Source organism: Sciurus carolinensis, chromosome 18 (assembly GCF_902686445.1).
Source record: "Sciurus carolinensis chromosome 18, mSciCar1.2, whole genome shotgun sequence".
In the NCBI taxonomy this organism is placed as follows: Eukaryota; Metazoa; Chordata; class Mammalia; order Rodentia; family Sciuridae; genus Sciurus; species Sciurus carolinensis.
The window spans coordinates 39,338,433-39,366,071 of record NC_062230.1 but is presented as its reverse complement, the minus strand read 5'-3'; the positions used below and the strand labels follow the sequence as shown (position 1 = coordinate 39,366,071).

The 27,639-nt window shown below is 58.1% G+C and overlaps 2 protein-coding genes across 5 annotated transcripts; both read left to right on the top strand.

Annotated features, from left to right (window-relative positions):
* The first annotated feature begins 2,204 nt into the window (after nt 1-2,204).
* LOC124969967 (testisin-like) lies at nt 2,205-11,284 on the top strand. Its single transcript, XM_047532961.1, has 7 exons — nt 2,205-2,340; nt 7,351-7,497; nt 7,593-7,619; nt 7,946-8,111; nt 8,731-9,014; nt 10,623-10,777; nt 11,042-11,284. The coding sequence occupies exons 1-7, from the start codon at nt 2,205-2,207 to the stop codon at nt 11,282-11,284; spliced, it is 1,158 nt and encodes a 385-aa protein (XP_047388917.1).
* A 5,691-nt stretch (nt 11,285-16,975) lies between these two features.
* On the top strand, nt 16,976-25,959 carry LOC124970540 (serine protease 33-like). 4 transcript variants are annotated; one of them, XM_047533947.1, is made up of 10 exons: nt 16,976-17,084; nt 17,177-17,203; nt 17,287-17,313; nt 17,489-17,654; nt 18,276-18,556; nt 23,941-23,967; nt 24,058-24,220; nt 24,347-24,618; nt 24,826-24,995; nt 25,693-25,959. In XM_047533947.1, exons 1-10 carry the CDS (start codon nt 17,009-17,011, stop codon nt 25,711-25,713), a joined length of 1,230 nt encoding a protein of 409 aa, XP_047389903.1. In that variant the 5' UTR covers nt 16,976-17,008; the 3' UTR covers nt 25,714-25,959. The 4 variants fall into 4 exon arrangements, with proteins under 4 accessions (XP_047389903.1, XP_047389900.1, XP_047389902.1 ...); XM_047533944.1 differs by having other exon boundaries at nt 25,602-25,959; XM_047533946.1 differs by having other exon boundaries at nt 25,192-25,736.
* Nucleotides 25,960-27,639: the final 1,680 nt, after the last annotated feature.

Below are 27,639 nucleotides of genomic sequence, written 5' to 3'. Positions count from 1 at the left end.
AACCGAGGATGTTTTCCCCAGACAAAAGTTGCATTCTACTGAAAGATGTAGGAGGCATGTACCTTTAATCCCCAGAGCAGAGGTCTTGGTAACACGTAAGCAAAATATTGTTCAAAATACCTGAGAAATGAAAATCCACATTTCCCCCCTCAGAAATCAGATTCGTTAAAAGACGAAAATGAGTAAGTGGAAAAGCAGTCATGCAGAGTGGTTCCCAGGCATGATTTCTACTGCACTTAAGCAGAAGGTCACCGGGTGCTGGGAGCACCAAGCCCCTTGGAAGGCTGTTGGTTACCTGGAAGTGAGGTGGAAGGAAGCCCCAGTGCCAAGGCCGTCCAGAGATCCCTTGCCCAGGGAGGCCCACGGCGCCCCCTGGTGGCAAGTGTGTGGATGTCATGGCGCTTGCTCTGTGGTGAGAGGGTAAGTACTTGGGTTTTTCCTGTTGAGATCCAGTCTCCTTGATTAATGAACTTACCTCTCTCATCCCAGGTTTCCTGGCCCACCTAAGCCCCCCTCCCAGAGCCCCAAGATGGAAGGTCAATGGTCAACAGGGCAGAGCGGGTGTGCTTGGACAAGACGCCTGTGGCAGGCTCTGGGGTCTGCAGCTCCACTGCCCATGCGGTGGCTTCCACCCCACAGGCCTGCAGGCAGCTGCAGCACAGAGCAGAAGCAGGATATCCCAGCTGAGTGCCGTGGCACTGGGGCAGGTCCTGTACCCTGCAGTCTCAGCTCCTCAGCTCACAGTGGGGGTCATAAGAGCTCCTGGGAGGCGGGCGAGGTGGGTGTCCAGGAGGTGTCAGGCCAGGTACTTCAGCCCGCACCCAATGAAAGGCAGGCGTTGTGATTCCAGAGCAGAGCAAGGGAAGGGAGGCCCTGGGGGCTGGGTCAAGGACCCCAGATCATGCAGGCCAGGGCCCCTGTTCTCAGGCATTAGGTGGGGCTTCAGGCCCTGCCCAAGTTTGGAGGACAGCTGTGAGTCCAGCCCCACCCCAGGGTGAGCCCAGGAGCCCACGAGCTGTAGTCACCTCCCTCCTTCCCAGAGTGTCGGGCACTCTGGTCCCAAGACCAGCCCGGTGTGCAGGTGTGGTGCATCATGGCCTGGCCCTCCCACCATCCTGCTCTTCCTCCTACTCAGAGCCCTCCTGGGAGTGAGAGTCCTCCATGAGTAAATGGCATAAGCAGAACAGATATGGAGAGGGAACAGGAGCTGCAGGAGGACACACCTGGGATAGGCAGCCTGGGATGGGGTCGATCCAGAGCAGGGCCCGACCCCAGGTCCTTGTCGCCTGCACCTCACTGGCCATGTGCAGTGCTCCCATGACACCCAAGACCGAAGCCCACACAGCTCCCAGTGCTGCTGCGACCAAGGAGGGCAGAAGGAGGGCAGCGGTGACAGGCAGGTAGCTGCCGGGTGCAACCCGGTTCCACCACCTCTTCTCAGTTCGTGGACACCCAGGGACATTGGTAGCATTACACAGAAGCAGGATGTCCTTCCAGGCCTGTGGTCTCACAGGTCATCCTGAGGGACAGTGAGTGCATGGGGGTGGTCCTGGACCGCTGCCGCCCACTGCTCAGCTAGTGGGGGTCTTCCCAGGCCAGTGAGACCTCCGTCCACTCCTCTCAGCACCCTCATTCTCCCTCCAACCCCGGCCTTCGCCCACCATGGCAGGAGTGAGACAGGCTCATGTCTACCTGGCATCCTGCTCATCCATCCAAGATGGCCCAGTCTCTGGGCTGGCACTGGGGTGAGAGTGGAGGAGTCAGACTCAGCCCTGACCCCAAGAAATGCTCCTGTCCCTGGAAACCTTTTGGTTCTTTCTGGGCAGCATGTCCTTTGCTGATCTAAGGTCTCGCATGCTCTGCTCACTCGTCAGGCGTCCCTTGGACGGCTGACCTGCAGATGTGTTCCATGCCTGCAGAGCTGAGGAAACGGGAGACTTGCAGGACCGCGGGACCTTTAACAGTGACCATTAAGCGGGACGCTCCGTGTTGCTGCCGCGTGCTCAGCTCTCCAGAAGGTCCCGTGGTGATATCAGGGTCCCCATACAGAGAACGCCATTTGTGCTCACCACGGGATCACAGCGTGGCTCTAGGGCTCCCCTGGCTTCCTCACCCCAGGAACCAGCCCTGTCTGCCGACCTTGTGCTGCCACTCCATCTCCCCCTCCACGGACAAGGAGTCTGGGAGCTGCGCGCCACGGCCCAATGCTGGCGCCCGAGTGCTCACAGGAATGTGGCCGTGGAGACACTGTGCTGGGGGTGCAGCTGGTCTCCTCAGTCACCTTCAATGGCCTCATCCTGCCAGTCTGCCTCCCCCAATCTGGAGATGCTCTGGATCCTGGTACCTGGCATTGGATCACCGGCTGAGGTCACATCACCCCCAGTCTAGGCAAGGATGTTCAGAGCGGGTGGCAAGGTCGGGGAGGCAGGGGTGACTCAGCAGGGCTGGTCCTGATGATGTCCCTGGGCCAGCTGCCCCAGCCATCACCCTCCATGGACTGACCCAGGGGAGGTGCACATGCCATCACAGGGTGGTGCCATTGAAACAGTGCCACGTCGGCTTGTCACCACTGCCAGTCCCCACTGGTCCTCCCGGCCTCCAATAACCAAAAGATGAGTGCTGGGCCCAGACAGGGAGGGAGTAGTTTCCATTCAAAGCCAGCTTGGAGGAAGACGGGAGCTTTTTCTTCCTTGGGTCTCCATCTTGAGGGGACGCAGGGGTAGAGGAAGGCAGTGGGACAGAGGCAGGAAAGACACGAGTGGATTGGCGAGGCTGTGTCTTCAGAGACTGTTGCAGCCTCCGCACCCACTGGGGCCAAGGTGGTGGGGGTGCTTCAGCTTCTGTTCTCAGTGTGAGGACGTTGGGAAGTTAAAACAATTGGCATCTTTTCATTTCAAAGGGGGTCTTTTTCAATGGGCTGCACCCCAGGGCCTGCCTGGGCTATCCTGTCTGGGTGGTCTCCAGCAGCCTCGCTGGGTCATGGTGCTGCCTCTGATGAGGGCGAGCTCATGAGAGCCACCCTGGCAGGGTTAATGTCAGGGTGACATGGAGTGATGCTTTGGGGGCATTTTTCACAGGGTTGGTGACTGTCATCAGTATCATCTTCATCATCAATGCTCACGTTTGTGACAGCATCTCATTTCAGTCTCCTGGGGCTGCTGTAACAAATGACCACAAACTGAATGGTTTATAAAACAGAAAGGTGTTCCCTCTCAGTCCTGGAGGCTGACGTCTAAAATTAAGGTGTTGTCTGGGTCTTGCTCCCTCTGGAGGTTCTGCGGAGGTTCTCTTCTTGTCTCTCCAAGCCTCTGCTAGCACCTGGTAGTCTTTGGCTTTTAACATATGACTCCAGACTCTGCCTCCATCTTTGTGGCTCCTGCCCTATGCATGTCTTCCTGGATCATCTCCTCTTCAGTCTCTTATAAGACGCTCTCACCCTAATAATCCACGCTGACCTCATCTTAACTAATGGCCTCTACCTGCAGAACCCCTATTTCCAAGGTCACATTCTGAGGTTCTGGGTAGACAGGAATTTGGAGGTCACACCACTCAACTCACTCTACTAAATCACCTTTGACCTGAGACTTGGAAAGCTGAGCAGAGCAGGGTCATGTGGAAGGGACTCGACCATGGTCCTGGGCCACCAAGTGTCCATCCCACCCTGCTGCCCTACTGCTGGGATGGATCTGAAGTTCAGTGCCAGGGCTGTGGTCAGGGCTGGGGGTCACGCCTGGGCCTGCCTGGAGTGGGCCGGTGGTGTGATGTCTCACACCTACTGGGTACAAATGGCACAGGAGCAGTCGCAGACGGGGGTGCTCTCAGTCTCTCTCCTTTCTCACTCTTCTTTCCAGTGTCTCCAGGGAACTCTGGGTACTAACCCAAGATATCCAAGAAGAGAGCTGGAGGCCCAGCAGGGTTGGAGGGACAAGTGAGGACCCCTGGCCCAGAGGTAGGAAATGGGAGCCGTGGAGCCTCTTTGGGAAGGAGTCTCAGTCTCCATCCCAGGGCCCTGGGAGCCTCTGCTGCAGGCCCCCACGGGGACCTTCTCTCCCAGCCTCACGCTCACTCTCTGGGGCTCCCTCCAGGGTGTCCCTTCCTTGCTGCCTTACTCCCCTGGACCCAGGCTCCTCTGGACATGCGGGGCATGTGTCCCTGTCACTCCTTCTCAGCGGCTGTGACCGGACTGTCTGCCTCCAAGACTGACTCCTTATGGCCGGTGAGTCCAGCAGAGCTAAGGGAGAGCTAGGGCTGGGAGGACGGGGCTGGGAGGAGGCCAGGCCAGAGACCAGGGGGTGTAGCTGACCATGCTGGAGGAAAACAGCCCACACTGTTTCCAGATCAGCCAGCTGGTCAGTTACAGAAGACTACAGCTGACTGACCACCAGGGACACAGCATGATCACCTGGCCCCAAAGCTCCTACATGCCACATGTGACGTGTGCCCACGGGACCCTGTGCTGCCTGTCTGGGGTGGAAGGAGAAGGAGCATGGCCCTCCCCTCATACAGAAGACCCCTCCCACACCACACACCATGCATGTACCCCCGGCTGCTGCTGCTCACCTTCTCCGGGCTTCCTGCCCTGTGGGAGCCTGGGGCTGGCAGCCTGGTGTGCTACAGGAGAGCAGAGAGGAGGGGAGGAAGGGCTTTCCCCACCCCATGGCCTCCCGGGACTTCTGAGCCTGGCAGACCTTGCCTCTGGCCTCCACAGAGCTGAGATTCCCCAAGGTGTCCACAGGGCTGCCCAGTGAGACCCAGGGCTGAGCCACTCCTTGGCAGGTGGTCCCACTGACCTGCCTCTGAGCCCTCAACCCCGGACACTGTGAGCCTCCTGTTCCTACTCCTCCAGAGCCTCCCTTCCTTTCGTCCCCATCAACCGACCGCTTCACAAATGTTCCCCAAGCCTGCCTTGAGCAGAGGTCGGAGGTGGCGGAGGTGGCCAATAACCACGCACAAGCACCAGATGAGGCCATTCCAGACACACCGCTCAGCTGTGGGGGCAGTGGGTGGACAGACAGGGGGGCCTTCAGGGTTTACTTTCCACAGGGAGCAGAGGTGAAGTGAGGGACCTGAATGCCAGGAAGAAGCCTCCGGCAGCTCTCTGGGAGGCGGGCAGTCTGAAGGTTTGTTCAGGACCTGCAGACGGAGGGCTCCCTCGGCCTGCAGTTGAGAAGGTCTCCCTGGGCCTCCCCACAGCATCAGAGGTGGTGGTTGGTGGTATGTCTTGGGTGATGATCTGAGTTTGGTCCCAGTGGCCAGGAGTGCTCAGGAAACTGGCTCAGATACATGTGCTGGAGGGCTAAGGGAAGCAGAGGGGGACCATCTTAGGGACACTCTTGCCCCATTGTCATGCACATGGACCTGATCTCTCCCCAAGCCTTGGCCTGCTGTGGAGGCCTGTTCTGCCCAAGTGCCTTGGCCTGAGCCCAGGTCCATGGCCACTTTCTCTGCAGAGGTGACCTGGTCACTGATGTGTGAAGTCAAGGAGACATGAAAGTGGACTGTCGTAACCACAGCAGCACTCAATGTGCCCGGTCAAGGACACCATCTGGAATGCTCTCTGCTGTGCCTCCAGCCAGGGTCCTTGTCCGCCTCTGCTTCATGCCCTGACCCAAGACCGAGGACTCCAGGAAGTGGACACCTTTGGGACACTCCTGCAAATCCTGACTGTCCTACCTGGAGGGAGCTCCCTGAAGGCCAGGGGAAGTCAACACTCTGAAAATCCACCCTCTCCCTGGGAGTGTCCCGGACACAGAGGGGTACAAGCCGGCACAACCCTCCACAGACCCCCTCCAGAAGCCTCAGGTCACAGGGACACTGGGATGGACAACCCAGTGGTGTCTCTATCTCCCTTTCCATGCATTCCCTTGATCCTTGGACAATAAAGTTTGTCAAAGGCAGTTTCAGCTCTGCCAGATTTGTATTGGTTGCCTTTCACCACAGCCATGATGCAGGTCTGCAGAGCTGAGCACAGCAAGAAAGCTAGGTTCAGGTTTACAGCAGGACACTGCTCAGCCCAGTGTCAGATGAAATCCTCTCATCTGCAGCAGCATTTATGTATGAGCTGGACAACATTATGGTAAATTAAATAAGGTGGGCCCAGAAAGACAAAAAGTGACTTCACCTATATGTGGAAGCTAAAAGCAGTTCATCTCAAAGAAGTAGAGAATGGAATGGGGTCACAAGAGGCTGGGAAGAAGCGGGAGGATGGTTACCAGGTGCAGGGGTGCAGTTACACAGGAGGAATAAATTCTAAAGTGCCACCCAGTGAGGAAACTGTGGTTGACAACAACTTACCTAATATTCAAATTAGCTAATGTAGAGGATTTTGTATGTTCCCAACACAAAGAAATGATAAATGTTTGTGGTGATGGATATGATCACTATGTATTGTATGCATGCATCAAAATGTCACATTGTACTCCATACATATGTACAATTATGTGTCAGTTAAAAACAAAAGATATACCAGCAATCCAGGAGGCTGAGGCAGGAAGATCTCAAGCTTGAGACCAGCCTAGGTGAGTAAGCAGCATCCTAACTCAAAAAATAAAGAGGGCTGGGGATGTAGCTCATCTGTAAGGCACCCTTGAGTTCAATTCCCAGTACTACTAAATAAATAAATTTTAAGTGGGTGTATAAATATACTTTATTTTAAAAAAATATATATATATTTTATTTTTAAAAAACATATTTTAGGGTTGGGGCTATAGCTCAGTTGGTAGAGTGCTTGCCTTGCAAGCACAAGGCCCTGGGTTCAAATCCCCAGCACCGAAAAAAAAAAAAAAAAAAAAAAAAAAATATATATATATATATATATATATATATATATATATATATATATATATATATATATATATTTAAGGCAATCCGCTGATACTCCATACCCCACCTAGACCCCATTAAAAAAAAAAAAAAAAAAAAAAAAAAAAAGGCTCAACGTGGAGGGTGAGACGGGCTTGCCGCTAGGGGGCAGCCTAGGCGGGTGGGAACCAGACCGCGGTCTGCTGGCAGAGACAAAGCCCAAGACCCTCACTTTCCCCAACAAGTCCTGTGAAGGTACATATTCCTGCCCGGCAAACAAGGAGGAGGTGCTAATGAGTTTTCCTGGGGGCTCCTGGTTAAGGACCAGGTCCTTGGTCCGGAGGAATTTGTGGGTAGAGGAAAGGGAGCAACAGGGGAGGCAACCAGGAGACAAGAAAGGAGTCGTCGAGGTTCACTGTCTGCTGCCCCGTATCAAGGGGTGTAGCAGCTGAGCCCAAGGGCTTCTGTGGTGTCCAGCCAGCCCGAGCCCAGGGAGCTCCTGCTGGGGGAGGGTGGTGGCCAGGGCTCTCAGTCTGCTGCCGCCCCCAGGGGGCTCCAGCCCGGCCCGGAGTAGTAGGAAGCAGAGGGGCCGCCAGGCTGCAGGAGAGGAGGCCATGAGCACTCGGGGAGAGAAGCTGCTGCTGCTGGCGCTGCTGCTGGCGCTGCTGCTGGCGCGGGTGGGACCCGAGGAGGAGGGTGAGCACAGGGGGCGCTGCGGGCAGTACTCCGGGCGAGGGAGGGGATGACGGGCGCGGAGGTCAAGGGGAGCTCACCTTCTCGCCTCCACCCAGAATCACAGGAAGTGGACCTGTTGTCAGGTAAGGCGCCCAGGATGCCCGCTACCTGTGTGGCTGTGTGCGCCTGCGTCGGGGTGCAAAGAAGGCCTCATCCCTTCCTCTGCCTCGCCCAGGATGGAGAGCTCGACGGTGCTCGAAAGTAGCGGGGCCCTGTGGGAGGCGGGCCGCCGCGGGCCACGTGGGGAGGATCCCGGAAACACCTTCTCCTTCCACAGTCGACCCCGCATGCGCGCGGGCACTTGCGTGGGACTCGACAGAGCCCCTGCGGGTCAAGCACCCTGGGGGCAAGCCGGGCGGGGTGGGCCTGTCTCCCGCGAGGCAGCCACAGGTCCGTCTGACCATCCCAGGGCCGTGCGGCCACCGGACCATCCCGTCCCGCGTGGTGGGTGGAGATGATGCGAAGCTCGGGAGCTGGCCATGGCAAGGGAGCCTGCGCCTGTGGGGCAGCCACGTGTGTGGAGCCAGCCTGCTCAGCCGCCGCTGGGTGCTTACTGCCGCCCACTGCTTTGAAAAGTGAGTGCGGGAGAGAGCAGGGGCCAGGGCCCACCTGAGCACGCGGTGGTTGCAGCTGGTCTTGTACTGAGCCAAGGCTCTGCTGCAGCTGGTTATATCCACAGGAGTTTCTGTGGGTGCCCCTGGAAGGAACCTTCTTCAGTTTCCTCCAGAATGTTCTTCCACTGCACTCCCATGCACCTCGTGTATTGCTTGCCCTTTCTTCCCTGCCATGCTCCACGGACCTGCAGATGCATACTTCAGGGGTGGGAGGGGTGGGTACAGGGGTGGGCAGGTGCTTAGCAAGCAGCCTGGCCAGCGGAGCTCTCTCCAGAGCAGCCCTTTTACTTAATCCTGCCCAGCACCCCCACCCCCACATCTGTTTGCTTCTCTTGGGCTACATAGGGGTCCCTGTCCTTAGGACAGCTCTTGGAGGTGACAAGACCACTGGAGGGAGCCACTGTCCTCCGAGTGCCCAGAAGTGAGGGCTTTGGGTGTCTGTCTTGTTTCCACAGGGGCCCTTGGGCCCATCAGAGGGACTTGAGAAGGGCATTTGGGATGAGCAGTTAGCAGCCCCCCAGTGTCACTTCAGGAAGGGGTTTAGGTTGCTCAGGTGGCTGGCTCTCTCCTCCCCTGCCAGGTCCCTTGATCCCTATGAGTGGACAGTCCAATTTGGCGAGCTGACTTCCAGGCCATCTATCTGGAACCTGCAGGCCTACTACAGTCGCTACCAAGTGCAGAATATCTTTCTGAACCCCAGCTTCAAGGGGGTGGCACCCTATGACATTGCCCTGCTAAGGCTGGACTCCTCTGTCATGTACACAAACCTTATCCAGCCCATTTGCATCGTGCCCTCCATGTTGGAATTCGAGAACCGTACTGACTGCTGGGTGACTGGCTGGGGGAACATCGAAGAGGAAGTAGGTGAGGCTGGGGGCAGGTGGGCCTGTGGGAGGGTACTACTCATCCCGTTCAGCCACCAGGCCCAGCTGCCCCTCGCTGGCCTTGGGCACCTGCTCAGCACTCTCTCCTCACAGGCTTTCCTCTTCTTGCTCCCACTGAGGGCAGGAAGCACAGGCTCAGTCCCTTCCCTTCAGACACTGTGTGGCCAGAAGGCAGGGTGCAGGGGAGGCCAGCTGGGCCAGCCTGAGGGATGGGGGTCCTGAAGGGCATGTAGAAGGGCCTCAGCTTCGCTTTAGTCATGTGTCTTTCCACTTCCTTGGCCAGTCCACCATTAAGCCCCAGGCTGGCTCCTCAGTGCCTTCTGCAGCCACCCTGGTTCCACTTGCCTGACCTAGAGAGCAGAGCCCTTTCTCTCTCCTCAAAATTTCCAAGCCACTGGGTGTGACTGGCACAGCTGCTCAGTAGGCTGAGTCAGGAGGATGGCAAGTTCACAGCCAAGCTGGGCACCTTAGTGAGACTGTTTTATAATAAAAATTTTAAAAAGGGCTGAGGTTTTAGCTCAGTGGGAGAGCACTTGCCTAACATGTGTGAGGCCCTGGGTTCCATCCCCAGCAGCTGGGGGTCGGGGGGCCCTACCTTCACAGGGTAGCTCTGAGGTTTAACAGGATTAGCACCCAAGCTCTTAAAAGTGCCCAGTGTAGAGGAACCACCATCTGCGAGTCTCTGCAGGGTCCTGGGGTAACTGGACCCAGACAGGAATTGGGTTCACATCAGGCTCTGACTCTTCTCTGGTGCCTTTCTGGAGGTGACTCTTCCCCCAACCTGTTCCCTATCTGGGAGTGGGTCTTGATGCCACAGCATCTCAGAGGCGATGAAGGAGCCTGAGAGCACAGGGTTCAGGCCTTGGAAGTGCCCCGGATGTCATCAAGGGGAGAGCATCAGCAGACTGCCCCTACCCCGTCTGGCATCTGGATGCTGCAGCAGGGCTGTGTTGATCATGAAGCCGTCTCAGCCTCCTTAGCCTGTCCTCCTGTTTACTGCCTCAGGTAGTAAATAGCTTTGTGTGCATTCTACAGAGAGCAAAACTAAGTCTTGGGAGAGTACCAACAGCCTGTGCATCCACTGGGTCCCTCTTTTTTTTTTTTTTTTTTTTAACCAGGGATTGAACCCATGGGTGCTTAACCACTGAGCCACATCCCCAACCCCTTTTTAATATCTTATTAGAGACAGGGTCTCGCTGGGTAGCTTAGAGCCTTGCTGAGTTGCTGAAGCTGGGTTTGAACTCATGATCCTCCTTCAACCTCCCAAGCCCCTGGCATTACAGGCATGGGCCTCCATTCCTGGTTCCATAGGTCCCTCTTTGGTATTCTTTTGTGTGTTGCAGGGGTTGCTGGGGATTCAACCCAGGGCCTGGAACACGCTAGGCAAGCACTCTACCACCGAGCTACACCCCAGCCCTCTTCTGTTGATTGCTTCTGAGTACAGGGCTGGAACCGAGGCCCGACAAGAGAGAGTTGCAGGCATTGTTGGTGCCCAGGGACACCCCGACCCCACAGCCTAATGCTCTCTCTCTCCCCCAACCCAGTGGAGGATCAAGTTGCCTGTTTCTCTGTCCCCTGTCCCCCACAGGGCTGCCATCTCCTTACACCCTCCAGGAAGTGCAGGTCTCCATCATCAACTCGACCATGTGTAACCACTTGTTCCATGCATCAGACTTCCGCTATAATATCTGGGGAGACATGGTTTGCGCTGGAGAGGCTGAAGGCGGCAAGGATTCCTGCTTCGTGAGTGTCACCCCAGCCCACCATGGTCTCCTGGAACTGGTATCCCACTGCTCCCAGCCCCAGGCCAGACAGCAACTTCTCACCCGAGACCTCTTTTGATCTCATGCTACCCCTGGAAGGTGGAGACTGTGGCCCCACTTTGTAGATGCAGAGAGAGTGAAACTCATGCCCACCTGCCAGCTCCACAGCCACCCCTGCTCCCCCAGCTCCTCTGCAGGCCCCACGCACCCCGCCCTGGCTGGGCTCACCCAGGCTTCTCCCCAGGGTGACTCAGGAGGACCCTTAGTCTGCGACCTGGAAGGGCTGTGGTATCAGATTGGAATTGTGAGCTGGGGAGTGGGCTGTGGTCAGCCCAACCGGCCTGGAGTCTACACCAACGTCAGTCAGCACTACAACTGGATCCGGAGGCTGATGATAGCCCATAATGGCATGCCCAGGCCTGACCCCTTCCCTGCACTGCTGTTCCTTACCCTGCCCTGGACTCCCAGGCTCCTGGGGCCAGTCTGAATGAACCTGGGCTGTGAGGGTTGGAACCTTCTACTAAGTACAGCTCTAGTCCTCTTCTGGCTAATAAACACATTCAGCATTCCTCCAGTCTGGGTGCTTCCTGGACAGTCTCCTCCTGTTCGCCCCTGTCTGGTTCAGCCCAAGACCTGTCCCCAACTCCCCAAACTATCTCTTAATTACATTAGCCAAGCTTTGAGCTGCAAATGCAGAACCCTCTCCATTCAATCAGATAATTTACAGGAGGGGTGTAGTTGTAAGGTGACTGGGGGCTGGGAAGAGTGGGGGTGCAGGTGCTCGGGAGAATCCCAGTGTGCCCCATCATGCAAATGTCAGTCGCTCCTGGTATTACCATGGTCCCCTAAAAGCCAAACTAGGACCAGGACTTGGTGAAGGTGAGGACGTGGGGAAACTGAGGCAGGAAGCACAGAGTTTGTACAAAAAGGTTGCCACTGTGGCCCACTGAGGACAAGGACAGCAGGGCTGGCATTCCTCCTGACCCCCAAGGCACAGCAAGGTCCGGAGGCATGGGATTCTCCAGAGCAGGAGCTGATCCCAGCTGAGGCTGTCAGTCAGAGCTTCACCACCTGAAGCAGCAGCAGCAGGTGAGGCAGGTGCAGTGGGAAGGCATCTGCCTTGTCTGTGCCCCGCAGGCCCTCCTCAGCGTGGCCAGGGCTCCTGTCCACCAGGGCAGCCTTGGGGTGGGGGGCTCTTTATTCAAGCAGAGTGGATCCTGCAAGATCCCCAAACGCTGTGAGCACATAAGATGGAGATGCTCTGGACAGATTCCTCTCTCCTGGTGCCACCTCCCACCCCAGTCCCACTTCATGGAAAATGCACGAGAAGGCTAGAGAGGCCTTCTGGCCCCCACCCTGGGGGTAAGCTGCAGAGGACGCACTGCCCTCACTACACCGTGGCTTGGTCTCCTCCCCTCCCCCACGTGGTTCCCACAGAGAGATTCAAAAGCCCTGTGGACAAGTTCTGTGCGCACTGAGCACCACCGGCTGCTCCTGTCCCAGAGCCGCCGCTCTCCTCCAGGCTGGCTGGCTGCTCCACCCCTGGCGGGCGGGTCTTGTCCCATCAGCCTGGTCTCTGCAGGCACCCATCTCTCCGTCTCGAAGGTCTGGGCAGCCTACATGCAGCCTGCACCCGCCTGCTGCTGGCGGGAGCGCTCCTTCAGCACCTCACACCTCTCTCCCTTCCTGCCCAGTGTCTCCAGTGATGTGTTCCCAGCTGAGTGACCCGCAGTCTGTGGTGGCCCGGAGCTTGGAGGCGGGTTGGTTCCACCTGGCTGGGGTCTGCGCCGGGTGGGGCCGCGGTGGGAACGTGCAGACACCTGGGTGTCGCATCCCGCCCCAGCGCTGCCCCTCCTCGGTGCGACAGATGGGGCGACGGCGCGTTGGACGGAGGGGACCCCAGCTGGGACGTCATGCTGGTTCGGTGGCTGAGGAGGAACGAGGGCGACTCGCGCGGGGGAGCGCGGCGGGGGCCTGGGACGCCCCCTGCCGCCCACCCCCCGCGTCCGTGGGTTGGGGCTGCTGCGGGGAGCGAGGAGCACTGCGCCCGAGGCCTCACCTCCCCAGCAGTGGGCGCGGCTGCGGCCGCTGGGTCCGCCCCCTCGGGAGGCAGGGGTCCCGAGAGAAACTGCGGCCCAGCACCAGGGCCCAAGCCTCTGCGCCCTCTGTCGGAGAAGGGCCCGGCCCGCCAGCCCAGCCCCGTCCCTCGCGGGCCTCCCAGCGCGTGGCGGAGTCACGCATCTCTTGGAGATCAGCACCCTGAGTCCCGCCTCGCGTCCCCGCGACCAGGGGTGCTGGCCCTGCAGCGAGTCTGAATCACTTCCCAGCAGTCGCCTTGGGGACAGGCCCTACCCTTGGCCCCACTCGTGTTGGGGAAGGAACTGCATCGGGGGTCGGGGGCTGAGGGACCCCCTCTGGTTAAGTCCTGTGCCATTTGGATCCAGCGTGGGTCATTTGCGCGCGATTCCGGGTCAGGAACTTCAGTGTCGGCTCTGGGGACTTTCAGGCCATTTGGATCCACGTGGTTTGTATAGGGTGGTGAGCAGCTCGACACAGCCAGTAAAGACCATCTCCCCAGTCTCTTCTCCCCGAGGAACTTGTTTTGGAAGGGGGCCCTGTGTGGTTTGGGTTCCTTTGGTGGGTGGTTTTGTTTCTTTTCCTTGCAATTTGAAGTGGGCACCTGGAACTTGACTCCTTCTGAGAGCCCTGTGGGTGCTCCCTTCTCTCTGGTCCACTTAACAGCACTCAGCCAGAACCTAAGAAGAGTCGGGCTTCTTTTGTAATGCACCTGGTCCTGGTATTCTTTGGAATAAAAAAGCAATTTGAAAGTAGGTCCTGAAGACAGCATTGGACAGTTTTTATTTAAACACCCCAAGGTAAATTGCTGCTGGATTCCTACACACAGTTGGGGTATGGGGTAGGCTTCCCCCTATTTTTTTTTTTTTTTTTTTTTTTTAGCAGAGATTTCACCTCACACTTTTTAACATCATTAAGGTTTGTTTGTTTATTTATTTGTTTAGGTACCTGGGATTGAATCCAGGGGCACGAACCACTGAGCCATACCCTAAACCCCACAGGTCCCAACCCTCTATCTCTTTTATTGTTATTTTTGATTTATTTATTTTGAGACAGAGTCTCCCAAAGTGTCCTGAGGTCAATAAATCCCTTGGAAGCAGCTGGTTACCTGAACATGAGGTGGAAGGAAGCCCCAGTGCCCAGAGCCCATCTGGGAGGCCCCTGATCCCAAGAGACAGGCCCAAGGTCCTCCCCTGGAGGCAGGTGAGTGGATGTCAAGGTGCTTGATCTGCTATGGTTTTTGTGGTGGAGCCTTGGGAAGCGATTAGATGAGATTAGGTCATTTGGGTAGAGTCCTCATGATGGATCCCTGTGGCTTCATAAGAAGAGGGAGGAAGACCACAGAGACCCATGAGCTCCCTCCGCCCCATAGCTCAGGACTCTGCCAGCAAGAAGGTTATCACCAGAACTGAACGATGCCAGCACTGTGCCCTGGAGCCTGTGATGCCAGCACTGTGCCCTGGAGCCTGTGAAACTGAGCTCAATAAACCTTTTCCATCATGAAGCTGATCTGCTGTGGTCACCTTTACAGTCCTGAAAAGCTGGCTGACACAGAGCTTCCACACAGGAACTCTGGAGGCCTGGGCTGTCAGACAACAGCCTCCAGTGGGCAAAGGAATGCTCCATACCAAGTGGGCACCGTGGGAGTGAGTCCATAGGGCTGAGCCTGGCAGCTGGCTGGGGAGGAGGGGACCCCATGGTGACCAGGCCCACCCTCAAGACCAGCTCTGGGCTGGGAGAGCACTTGCCTGGCACTTATGAGACATGGGTCTGACTCCCCAGAACTAAAGACCAGAGCTCTGCAGTTGGCTGAGGCTCCCTCCTCCAGGTGGAGTGCATGAAGTGCGCAGAGTCTGGAATAGTGCTTGGGACAGGCAATCAGCAGTGCCAGGGAAAAAGGGCAGCATGTCCCCGTCCTCTTCAGGCCTCCTAACATTTGTGACCCCAGCTTTAGCCATCCACTGACAGCCTGGCAGAGTCAGGGCCGGTCCTGTGCAGGGTCAGAAGTTGCCCAGGCTGTCCTGGGACTCAGGATGCTCCTGCCTCATTCTTCTGAGCTGCTGGGATTACAGGCATTCGCCACCACATCTGGCTGAGTCTTGGTCTTTACAGCCTTTGCTCATGGAACACCCCAATCCGTTTTAGTCAGCTTTTTCACTGCTGCGACTGAAAGACCCGACCAGAACAACTGCAGAGGAGGAAAGGTTGATTGGGGGCTCACAGTTTAAGAGGTCTCAATTCATAGACAGCAGGCTCCATTGCTCAGGGCTCCAGGTGAGGCTGAGCATCATGGCCGAAAGCAGTGGCAGAGGGAAGCAGCTCAAGGATGATCAGGAAGCAGAGAGGCTCTCCCAACAGATACACATAGGCCCCTGACCACACCCCTAAAGTCCACCTCCTCCAGCCACACCCTACCAGCCTTCAATTGCCACTCTGGTAATCCCTATCAGGGGATTAAGGCACTATTGGGTTAAGGCTCTCACAAGCCAATCATTTCTTCTCTGAACTTCTTGCATTGTCTCACACGTGAGATTTTGGGGCACACCTCACATCCAAGCCATAACACCCCTCCAAATCTTCGCTCTGCCTTCCGAGCTTCTTTCTTTGCTTTCTCTGTGAGCTCACCACCGCATTCCTCAGCTATGACCAAGTAGTGCTCAGCCCTTCTGAAGATGCTCTGCTTCAGCAGTGATATTTCCAACTTCTCCACACTCTTGTTCTCTGATGGCTCCTTTCCTGCACAATTCTTGCCTCCTCCCTGCAGACTCCTCCTGAATCTTGCTGAGGGACACTAGTTCCCTCAGGGTGTGGAGGCGCATGCTGGTAATCCCAGTGACTCAGGAGGCTGAGGCAGGAGGATCTCAAGTCAGGCCATCCTTGGTAACTTAGCAGATCCTGTCTCTAACTTTATTTGAAAGGGCTGGGGGATGGCTGGGTGTTAGAGCAACCCGGGCTGTACCTCCAGTAGGAAGAACAAAGAAGCACTTTCCCAGGTGTCTGCTCTCCCTGGGTGATCTGGACTCTCTCTGCGCTCAGCTGACCTTACTGCAACAGAGCTCTCTGATGAAGGCTCCTGGGACATTCCTCATCCTCCTCGTCCTGCAGTCCAGGGCTAACTCAGCAGGAGCAGGTTGCTCCAATCCAGCACAGCCCAAGCAAAGCACTGCCCTTGACCAGCTCTGGGGGAATCACGGGAGCCCTTGGACCATCCTTCCCAAGGAGTGTCCCTGCAACCCTGGAGGATGGTGAACTCTTGGCCCCACTAAGAGTGGGATTCCCCGTGGGGCTCGGGCCACGTGGCACACTTGCACCTGTGCAGGGGCTGGAGACTGAGTAACCAAGGTCCCCACCTGGGCATCTCATGCCTCCCTGAGCACACCTCAGTCCAGGCCTGGCGCTCAGATGCCGCTAGCTTCCCTGTGGCACTACTTCAGGCCAGCAATCTCAGGTCCACTCTGGGGGAATCAGCCCTGACACTGGCCTCTGCTGGGGAGCACACTGGAAGCTTGGGCTTGTGTCCTCACCCAGGAGCACACTGACCCTTCTGAGTTCTGTGGGACCCCCAGGAATCTCTGACCAGGGGTGTCGGTGTGGATGCCTGGCTGGCTTCCATTCACCAGTGGGGGCGCACTGCCCCTGCTCCCACAGGAAGTAGAGTCCCTGGAGGCCCCTTGCAGTTGTGTGAGGCCCCTGCAGGCAGCTCAAGCCCTGGGCATGGTCAAAGAGTCAGGTCCGACTCTGCAAAGGACAAGCACCTTCAGCAGGAGGCCCCACACAGCTGCCTGCAGACCAGCCTCCCATCAGGGGGTGCTAATGGGCTTTCCTGGGGGGCTCCTGGCTGGGGACCATGTCCTTGTTCCTGGGGGAATCTGTGAGTGGGGGAAGGGCATCCGAGGAGGCAGCCAGCACCCCCGGGGCTGAGACAAGAGCGGGGTGGTTGGGGTTCACTGGCTGCAGCACCACATCAGGATGGAGGAGCCGAAGGCACTGTGGTCCCCGAGCGGCCCCTGGCCCCAGGGAGCTCCCTGGGAGAAGGCGGTGGTCAAGGCCGCCAGCCTCCTGCGCCTCCCGCAGGGGGCGCCGGCAGGATGTGGAGCGGCAGAAGCAGAGGGGCCGTCAGGTTGCAGAGGAGGCCATGGGCGAGCGGCCCTGCTGGCTGCCACTGCTGCTGCTGCTGGCGCTGCTGAGGTGCATGGGACTCGAGGCGCAGGGTGAATTCAGGGGCGCTGCGGGCAGGACGGGGCGATGTGGGACCCTGGGGCCGTGCAGGTCCAGGGGCGCTCACCTTCTCGCCCCCACTCAGAATCGCAGGAAGAGAACCCGGAGTCAGGTGAGCGGCCAGGCCGTGCGCTCCCGCGCGGTGGCCCGCAGCGCGCGCCGAGGTCGCTCATCTTTCCCTCTCCTCCGCCTCAGGTCCCATGAACACGCTGCTGCTGTCAAGTAACGGCCGGACCCTGGGGGAGGGCCGGGGCGGGCGCGAGAGTGCCCTCTTCCTCCGCCGCAGGCCCGGGATCGCGCGGGCCCGGGGGGCGAGCTCCGGGGAGCCCCTCGTGGCCAGGCAGCCCGGGCCGCGGCGGGCCTGCTCGCGAGCTCACCGCGGCTGTCTGCGCGCCAGGGCCCTGCGGCCGCCGGGCGGTGCGCCCTCTGATCGTGGGCGGAGTGGAGGCCTCGCGCGGGCGCTGGCCGTGGCAGGCCCTGGTGCGCGTGCCCAGCGGCGAGAAGTGCGGCGGCAGCCTGCTCAGCCGCCGCTGGGTGCTGTCGGCCGCGCACTGCTTCCGCAGGTGAGTCTGCGCGGGCGCAGGGACGCCACCCGGCCTCGCGGGGGGCGCGCCTGGTTCCTGGACCGGGCCTCGTGCTCCCCTTTGCTTCGAGCAGCGCTGCACCTCCTGGCAGACGAACGACTTCACAGAGGCGCCCCTGGAGGGAGCCCTTTCACACGCTGCCGCCGGCTTCACCAGAGCGCTACCGTGCATTTGTGCTGTGTTTTCCCTTCTTTTTAACCAAACGGCTTCACCTTATTTCGCCTCCCAGTGGAGTGGGCGGCTTGCGTTGAGGAGGGGCTGCGCTGGCCCCCAGCCGCTGCGGGACTCCCAGCGCAGGCCCGGCACTGGCCTCACACGTGCTCAGTCCTTCTTGGCCAGATCCACAAGGGTCTGGGCCCGGACAAGTCACCAGGGGCAGCACAGTCCTGCCCCTCCTCCCCAGTGTCTGGCTGGGCCTGTCTGGGTCCCTGGTCTCTACATGGGTCCCTGGGGCCCGTAAGAAGGACTTGCCATGCACACTAATGGTGTCCACGATGAGCAAGTGGTAGCAGCCCCACAGCATCACCTGGGCCCAGGTGTGCTCAGGTGGCCAGTGCCCCTTCCCAGGGCCCTGGTGATGGCTCTCTTCTCCCCTGCTAGGACCCCTCGTGCTTCCAAGTGGGTAGTCCAGCTTGGTGAGCTGACTCTGCACTCATCTTTCTGGAACCTGCGGGCTTACCGCAACCGGTACAGAGTGAAGGACATCATTGTGAACCCCCGGGCTGAAGGGAAGCTCCACGACATCGCCCTGCTGAGGCTGGCCTCCTCAGTCACCTACAGCAAGTACGTCCAGCCCATCTGTGTCCTGTCTTCCACCCTCATGTTCCTGCACCGGTCTGACTGCTGGGTGACTGGCTGGGGAGCAATCCATGAGAATATGGGTAAGGCTGGGGACAGAGGGCTGGGCTGGGCACTGTCCTCATCTCATTCAGCCACCAGGCCCAGCTGCCCCTCGCTGGCCTTGGGCACCTGCTCAGCACTCTCTCCTCATGGGCTTCCCTCCTCTTGCTCCCACTGAGGGCAGGAAGCACAGGCTCAGTCCCTTCCCTTCAGACACTGCGTGGGCCAGAGGCAGGGTGCAGGGGAGGCCGGCTTGGCAGGTGCCTTTGCTAGCCAGCGGGTGGCGGGCTCAGGACAGCCTCCTGACAGGGGTCTCAGGCCTTAACTTCCTTACACTGAGAGTTAGTTCACAAACCAAAACTTTAAAGCCAGCAGTGGCCAAGCATGCCGTTCAGAGTCTGAACGTTCACAGAGCTGTGTGGCCGTGGGCACTAACTGCAGGGCAGCTCCTTCTCAGCAGGAGCCCCTGCCCTCCTTGGTCATTCCTCTCAATGCCCCCTGTGCCCTGGACCCATCTCCGGTGGCAACACCGCCTGCCCTCTGCCTGCGTGGTCTGCCTGTTCTGGACCTTCCTACTAATGCAGCACACAGTGGGTGGCCTTTTGTGTCTGCTTCTTCCTATGTCATCCAGTTTATGGCTCCCATCAGTCCTGCATCCCTCTTTTTTCCTTTCCTTTCTTTCTCTTTTTTAAAATATTTTTTTAAGTTACCAGTGGACCTTTATTTATATGTGGTGCTGAGGATCGAACCCAGTGTCTCACGATGCTAGGCAAGTGCTCCACCACTGAGCCAGAACTCCAGCCTCTCTTGCTTTTTTTTTTTGAGATCTAATTCACAGAACGTCAAACAAGCCACTTAATGTGTGCAACTTGGTATATTCTCCAACTGGGCAGCAGGGGTGCAATCTTTATTGTCCATTTAGAAAACCAAATCTCAGGGGAGCTGCAACTGCTTGTCCTTCTGGGACAGGCAGCACTGAGTCCCTCTGGGACGGTGCTGATTGCCCCTTATGTGAGGTGGTCACCCGGGACCTCCTTCTGCTACCGGCCGTGACCTCCAGCCCACCCTACTCCAGATGGCAGAGAGGCTGAGCTTGCTTTCTGTCCCTGTCCTACCCCAGTACCTCTGCCACCCCCCTACCACCTCCGGGAAGCGCAGGTCGCCATCCTGAACAATAGCAGGTGCAGGGACCTGTTCGAGTTGCCCTTTCAACGCAGCTTCATCAGTTTCGACATGATCTGTGCTGGTGCTGAGAATGGCAGTGCAGATTCCTGCCACGTGAGTGCCTTGTCCCACCAGAAATCCCACCTCCCCGCCCCAGGGCTGAGAGCAGTCTCCGAGCCCCCTTCCAGCCCACACTTGGAGTTGAAGCAACTGCATCCTTATTCACCAGTGAGATACACACTGCTCACTTTCCACTGGTGGTGCCTCCTCCCACATCCCATCCATCCTGGAAGTAGAGACTGCACTTTGCAGATGCAGAAACTGGGGCTCTGTACCTGCCGGGGAGCAGGGAATAGGACTCACGGCCCCCTGCCAGCTCCACAGCCACCCCTGCTCCCCCAGCTCCTCTGCAGGCCCCACGCACCCCGCCCTGGCTGGGCTCACCCAGGCTTCTCCCCAGGGTGACTCAGGAGGACCCTTAGTCTGCGACCTGGAAGGGCTGTGGTATCAGATTGGAATTGTGAGCTGGGGAGTGGGCTGTGGTCGGCCCACCCAGCCTGGAGTCTACACCAACGTTAGTCAGCACTACAACTGGATCCGGAGGCTGATAGCCCATAATGGCATGCCCAGGCCTGACCCCTTCCCTGCACTGCTGTTCCTTACCCTGCCCTGGACTCCCAGGCTCCTGGGGCCAGCCTGAGCATACCTGAACCCATGAAGATACTGTGGGGACCATAGCACTGCACCTCCCCCATCCTATGGACACTCCGTATTGTGTGGTGACAGCTTCGCAGACCAGGCCCCCTTTCCCTGCTGTCTTGTTTGCTAATAAACACACATGCATGCCCAAGTTGGCAATCCACAGAGCATTACAGGGACCCAGTGGCTTCCTGGACAACCGTCTGTGTTCACCCATGACTTGTGCAGCCCAGGACCTGTCCCTAACTCCTAAACCTTGTCTAGCTGTTGGATACAAACAGCAGAACCCCTCTTGTCAGTTCAACCAGAAAGCTGATTTATGGAAAGGTTCATCGCCTCTTGGAAGTCTGGGGAAGGGTGCCAGGAAGCAAATGCTCCTGATGGACACCCCCCCATCTTGGTGTGCCCCACTACACGAGTCTCAGGTGCTCCTGGTGTTGCCAAGGTCCCCAAGTGTAGTTTACTGGGGTGGTAATCCCAGGAAGCACAGGTGAGGAGTGTGTTGGTTTTTCCCCCATTAAGAAAAGAGGCTAAGAAGGAAGTAGACTTGGCTTGAGATCTCTGCCTTGGTTTCTCGATTGAGAAGGGGTTGGGTGTAAGGGCTCTTTCCTGCTTCCCAGGATTCAGATGCACATTAACCAGCCTGCTGCAGACCCCTCCCCTAAAAAGAGTCAGTTTCTCAGGAACGACCTGTGCCCTCTGGTTGCACTCCTCCCTCCGTCCTGGCCTTCACCCCTGATCGCAGCGCCCAGCAACCGGCTGAAGAGTGCCCAGCCCTACCCCTGCTCTCCTACCAAGGTCTGGCCCAAGTCCCTGGGATGACCCCACTCCCACTCATCCCTCCCGCTTTCCAGCTGCCTCTGACCCTGCACAGGACTGGCCCTGACTCTGCCAGGCTGTCCGTGGACGGCCGAACCTGGGTGACTAAAGGTCAGGAGGCCTGAAGAGGACGGGAACATGCTGCCCTTTTTCCCTGGCACTGCTGATTGCCTGTCCCAAGCACTATTCCAGACTCTGCGCACTTCATGCACTCCACCTGGAGGAGGGAGCCTCAGCCAACTGCAGAGCTCTGGTCTTTAGTTCTGGGGAGTCAGATCCATGTCTCATAAGTGCCAGGCAAGTGCTCTCCCAGCCCAGAGCTGGTCTTGAGGGTGGGCCTGGTCACCATGGGGTCCCCTCCTCCCCAGCCAGCTGCCAGGCTCAGCCCTGTGGACCCACTCCCACGGTGCCCACTTGGTATGGAGCATTCCTTTGCCCACTGGAGGCTGTTGTCTGACAGCTCGGGCCTCCAGAGTTCCTGTGTGGAAGCTCTGTGTCAGCCAGCTTTTCAGGACTGTAAAGGTGACCACAGCAGATCAGCTTCGTGATGGAAAAGGTTTATTGAGCTCAGTTTCACAGGCTCCAGGGCACAGTGCTGGCATCGTTCAGTTCTGGTGATAACCTTCTTGCTGGCAGAGTCCTGAGCTGTGGGGCGGAGGGAGCTCATGGGTCTTCCTCCCTCCTATGAAGCCACAGGGATCCATCATGGGGACTGTACCCAAATGACCTAATCTCATCTAATCACTTCCCAAGGCTCCACCACAAAAACCATAGCGGATCAAGTTTCCATCCTCTTAATACCATTAACATAAACCTTTGGAGATAAAAATGCTTCAAGAGTTGAGTTTGGGGAGGGGCAACCATATTGGGACCATAGCAAGCCCTAATCCCCAGTGTGACTGTATTTGCCTTTATGGAAGTAATTGAGATTAAATGAGGTCATAAGAATGGAGCTCTGATCCAGTAAGATAAGTGTCCTTAGAAAAGGAGACAAGAGCCCAATCTCACTCTCCCTCCCCTCTGCACACAGAGGCCATGTCAGTACCCAGCAGGATGAAGGCCACCTAGCAGGCCTCGGGTAGCGGCTTCAGAACAACCCTACCTGGTTGACTTTGACCTTGGACTCCTCAGCCCCCAGAACCTTGAGGAATACATTTCTATTTAAGGTGCCACACCTAGGATATTTGTCACAGCAGCTTGAGCTAATACGGGGCTACAGACCCAGACCCAGCCTTGTGGAGAGGAGATGAACAAACCAACTTGGTGTGAGGGAGGCTTGGCCTGAGCTGTGAGGGCCCCTGAGCAGGAAGCAGCAGAGCGAGGCTGAGGGACCAGAAGCGCCAGCCAGGCAGAGGGGCTGCATGGTTCTTGTGCCTGAACCCGAAGGGTGACTCAGGTCTGGGCATTGTCCTGGTCTCAGCCCTTCACTGGACCTGCTAGAAGGGCAGTCCTTGCCCCGCTTCCCCACCTCCTGGCCTCACACTAGACCAGCAGTCTTGCTATGCCCTGGCCACCCCAAGCCCAAGAGTGGACTGTTTCCTAAGGTCACACCTGCTTCTGGCTCTGGTCAGCCAGGCATTCCTACTCTGAGCTCAGGATCCAGGAGGGGCTGGCCTGGTTGGGGTCTCTATATGGAGTCAGCTGGCCAAGGATGAGGTATGGGGTCCAGGTCCAGCGGTCAGGAATCCACATGGGGCTGGCTGGCCCAGCCAAGCTGAGATTACGGGACAGAACAATAGAACTCAGAAGCCCCAGTGACCATGCCCCACAAGGAGGCAGGATCAGGTTCAGGGATGACCTGCCAAGGATTCTCCAGCGCTTCCCAGCCTGACCGCAAGCCCCAGTTCTTAGCAACTGGTGTCCTCTCCCTGCCACTTCCGAAGGACTGCTCAAAGTATCTTTGTTTGAGGCTGGTCAGGTGGAGCCACAGCCCTGCCTTGGCCTTGACCCAGCCTCCGCCCCTCTGTCCTTTAAGCCCCTGGGCCCTCCCCTAGTCCCAGAGAGCAGAGAGGGCACCGGACTGAGGGTGAGAGCAGTGTCCAGGGCATGCTGGGGCAGGACAGGGCAGCTGCTGGGCAGTGGAAATGAAGAATGGGGTTTGTGGACAAGGCTCCAGGATTCCTGTTGAGGCCTGGGATACCCAAATCTGAAAGTTGGGGGGATTAGATACTGGGCCAGAGGTGGTCACCCAGAATCTGGGCAGAGGAAAGGGTGTTGAGCCTGGGTGGAAGGGACAGTGCAAACAGAAGGGCCACAGAGGGTGGGGCAGGTGGGCTAGGATGTTCTCTCCGCTCCCCACTGACTCCAGAGTCCAAGCACCGGGCAGTGCTGCACTTACCCAGCCCAGCCCCAGAGACAGAATGATGGGGGCTGCCCACCTCCAGGTCCTTTGCCTGCTGGTGCTCGGTGAGTGGGAGCAAGACTTAGGGGTGACGGCCCCAGAGACCTTGGCTCCAGGTCACCCACATCACCCACCTCTGGGCCTGGTTCCCCTGGAATGTCCTCAGGCATTCTAGCCTGAATTCCTGAACTTGGGCTCTCCAAATCCCAACGGGCTGCCTGTGCAAAGGGCCTGGGTCCCACCCCTACCCCACAGTGCTCAGGAGGGTGACATCAGGTAACCAATCACACAGGAGCCTGGCACAAGAACAGGTCCCACCACCCTCCTGATCTCTGACCCCCCCCCTCCCCGTTATCTGACACCAAGTCCATGATCCAGTTCCCTTCCCACTTCCTCCTCCAGGAGCTGTCGGGTCGCTGGCGTCTGCAGGTAAGAGCTGCCCGCTCCAGGACCTTGGCCTTGCCTCCTCTGCCCATCCAGTCCTTGGTCAACCCTTGCTGCCCCCTTGTTGTCTCACAGCCTGTGGACAGCCCCGCATGTCCAGCCGGATCGTGGGGGGCCGGGATGCCCGCGAGGGAGAGTGGCCCTGGCAGGCGAGCATCCAGCACCGGGGGGCGCACGTGTGCGGGGGGTCGCTCATCGCATCCCAGTGGGTGCTGACCGCAGCACACTGCATCGCCAGGTCAGCTCCCCGAGAGCCCCAGAGGCAGTGGGGGAGGCGGGCGCCTGGAGGCCTAGGCAGGGCCAGTTCCCACAGCCAGTCTTCTGGGGGGATCCTCGGCCAGTCGTCCCCACTCCTGTCCCGCAGACAGGCGCTGCCATCTGAGTACCGTGTGCGCCTGGGGATGCTGCGCCTGGGCCCCGCGTCACCCCCCGCGCTCTTGGTGCCAGTGTGGAGGGTGCTGCTGCCTCCGGACCACTCTAAGGATGCCACCCGCGGTGACCTGGCGCTACTGCAGCTGCGCCACCCAGTTACCCTGAGTGCCCACATCCAGCCCATCTGCCTGCCCATGCCTGGTACCAGCCCACCACCCAGCTCACCCTGCTGGGTCACTGGCTGGGGCACCCTCCGCCCAGGAGGTGAGGCACGGAAGGCTGGGCATGGGATTACTGGGTGAACCCCCTCCTTTATCCGACTGAGACCCTCACAGCCCCAGTTCTGGACATGGTGCCTCTTCTAAAAACCTGAAACTCCTCCCAGTCAGACCACGGTGTCCCCTGCTGACAAAGCCGACTCAGGCTCACTTCTGCCATGAGTCCTGCTCCATGCTCTGTCCTCTCCCCTAGTGCCACTCCCAGAGTGGCGGCCCCTGCAAGGAGTGAGGGTGCCGCTGCTGAGCTCACGCGCCTGCGACCGCCTCTACCACGTGGGCACCAGTGTTCCTGAGGCAGAGCGCATAGTGCTGCCAGGGAACCTCTGTGCTGGCTACCTTGGGGGCCACAAGGATGCCTGCCAGGTGTGTCCTCCCACCATAACCTCTAGAGTCCATGCCCCTGTGTCTAGCACCCCACCTCCCTAGAATCCAGGACCCAGCAGATCCCACCTCCAAGCTGCTTCCCAGCCCCCAATCCAGAGATATCACCCCAGTGACCTGGGACAGCTGCCCCAAAGTCTTGGGAGGTCTGGGACCTGAAGTAGCCTTTCTGTTGCAGGGAGACTCCGGGGGGCCCCTGAGCTGCCTGCAGTCCGGGCACTGGGTCCTGGTGGGTGTGGTAAGCTGGGGCAAGGGCTGTGCCCTGCCCAATCGTCCCGGTGTCTACACCAATGTGGCCAAGTACAGCCCCTGGATTCAGGCTCACCTCAGCCTGTAATGCTGGGTGGTTCTGGTGCTGCTGCCCTAGAGCCTCAGCCTTAGCCCATCTGGGGACCTGCACACTTCCTTCCCCTCTGACTGGAGGCCAAGATGTTAAGGGGCCATCCGTGCACCTGCCTCTCCATTCCCCTGCCTCTTCTCCATGGGACTCACTGAATATGACTCCACAAGCCATTATCCAGGGACCTTCTGTGAGTCCAGGGGCTCACTCTCCTCCCTTCCCTCCTGGCTTCCATTTACCCTCCTCAGCTGTGGCCAGAGATGAGGACAGGACAGCCAGATAGAGACAAACCAGCTGGCTCACTGTGTGGCCTGTGTCCCCCTTGTTTTCTGGAGGAAGTCAGACAAATTCAAAGCATGAGGGGAGTCAACACTGAGGCGGCGTCTCCGCTGCTGGCTCTGAAGATGGCGGGGCCAGGAACTGTGAACATCTCCAGCTGACTGGCCCTGGCCGACACTCAGCAGGACAAAGAATCTTAGACCTACAACCACCAGTTCTGTGAGCCCCAATAGCCCCTTGCCTTCTTCCTAGTGAGACCCTGAGCAGAGAACCCAGCTGGACACTGGACTCTGACCTACAAAGTCATGATTTAATAAACTGGTGTCCTGTTAAGCTGCTACTTTTGTGGCAATTTGTTACACAGCCATGACAACTAGTAAAGATTCTGCTCCACTGTGCTGGAGGTGTTCCAGGGGAAGACAGGCTGTTCCCTGCTCAGAAGTCGGTGTGCCTAGCCTGGACCCTTCAGCCTGGGAGGGCAGGGTGGTGGTCTCCAGGCACGGCCTGCCACGGCTGCTGCTGCTCCTGTTGCTTCTGACCCCCATTCACCCCGTTCAACTCACACATGTTGATCTGGACCCCTGATCTGGACACCAGCCTCTCCTGTGTGGCTCTACGCCCTCCATTGACTCCCCTTCCAGCCTGGGGCCTCCTCTTGCCTCCCTGCCAGACCCATGTCCCCAGGGCCAGGACCTCTCTTGTCAACAGACAGAGGTCAATTTCTGGAGCAGCAGCAGAATAAGAAACAGAGCAAAATCTGGAAAATCAAAGCCTATTCTTTGGAGCTGAGATGGGGAGAGGGGGTGGGTGCATTGAGGCCCCTTCAGGCAAACCTGAGGCCCTGGCTTGCTCAGTGTCTCAAGTGCTGCCCTTTGGAGGAGCGTCCTGGGGACCCTCTCTGGCCTGAGCCTCTCTCCCTCTCTCCCTCACCAGTGGACTTACACAATGGTCACTGCTAGACCAGGCCAGGTTGGGTGGGGCAGCGGGGGGATGTGAGAGTGGTCTATTCTGCAGTAGAATTGGGTGACCGACAGGAATGGCCAGCCTGCAGAGGCCATGGGCATATATGCAGTAAGACCCTACTGAGCCATGTCAGTTGCCCGCTGCTCCCATCTGAGAGTGCACCCCAGGCCTTTCTCCTCCCATGGCTTCCCCCGCCCGAGGTCAGCCAGAGAGGGTTTGCCTTTCCATCCAGAGAGCCCATGTTTCTGAGGCACAGCCAGCAGCCAAGGCTGCGGGAGGAGTAGACAGGGAAGGGAAGAACCAATTAGAAGAGATAACTGCTCCTCATCGCATCCTAACGACACCACGCAGGTATCATTACATCACATCATCACATCAGATCCTTACCTCAGGCTCTGCTTGGCAAGTCGCAGCGACTCAGTCCTGCACTGCTGCAACCCAGCTGCCAGCCAAACCCCGCAGGCGTGGGGGGTCCTGCCCTGCCAAGCTGGAGGCTCCTCAGGCCACATCAGCTGAAACCTGCCCACAGGCCTGACCTGCCAGGCGATGGACTCAATGGGGACTGTGCTGAGGTTCAATGAGGGAGGTCGCAGGTGGGGAAGGGACTTTGGAAGGCTCCTGAAAAGCCAGAGGCCGCTAGTCATAAGTAATAATGCCTAGTGTGGCTTCGAAGCAGCTACTGAGACCCCATGCATTTCAGTTTTTCTTTGGTCTTAAAGAGCAGGGAACTGAGTCTTGATGAGGTTGACGCCCGAAGCTGCAGGGTCATCCGTGGAGCCAGGATCAGAGCCCAGAGCCACCAAGGTGGTGGTACCTCTGTGCTGAACACAATGGGTCTGTCCCTTGGCGAATGTGAAGTCAATAAGCACAACCGGGAGATAAAAGAGTGAAGAGAGATTTATGAATTACAGCAAGGAGAACACTGGGAATACTTCCCTAAGCAGAGTCTCCCTGAACCAAGGGAACATGGAATTTTACTGGGGCAACTCACACATACTGATATCTGAGAGACTGTCTCGTGCAGGTTTAGGGTTAGGGTTAGGG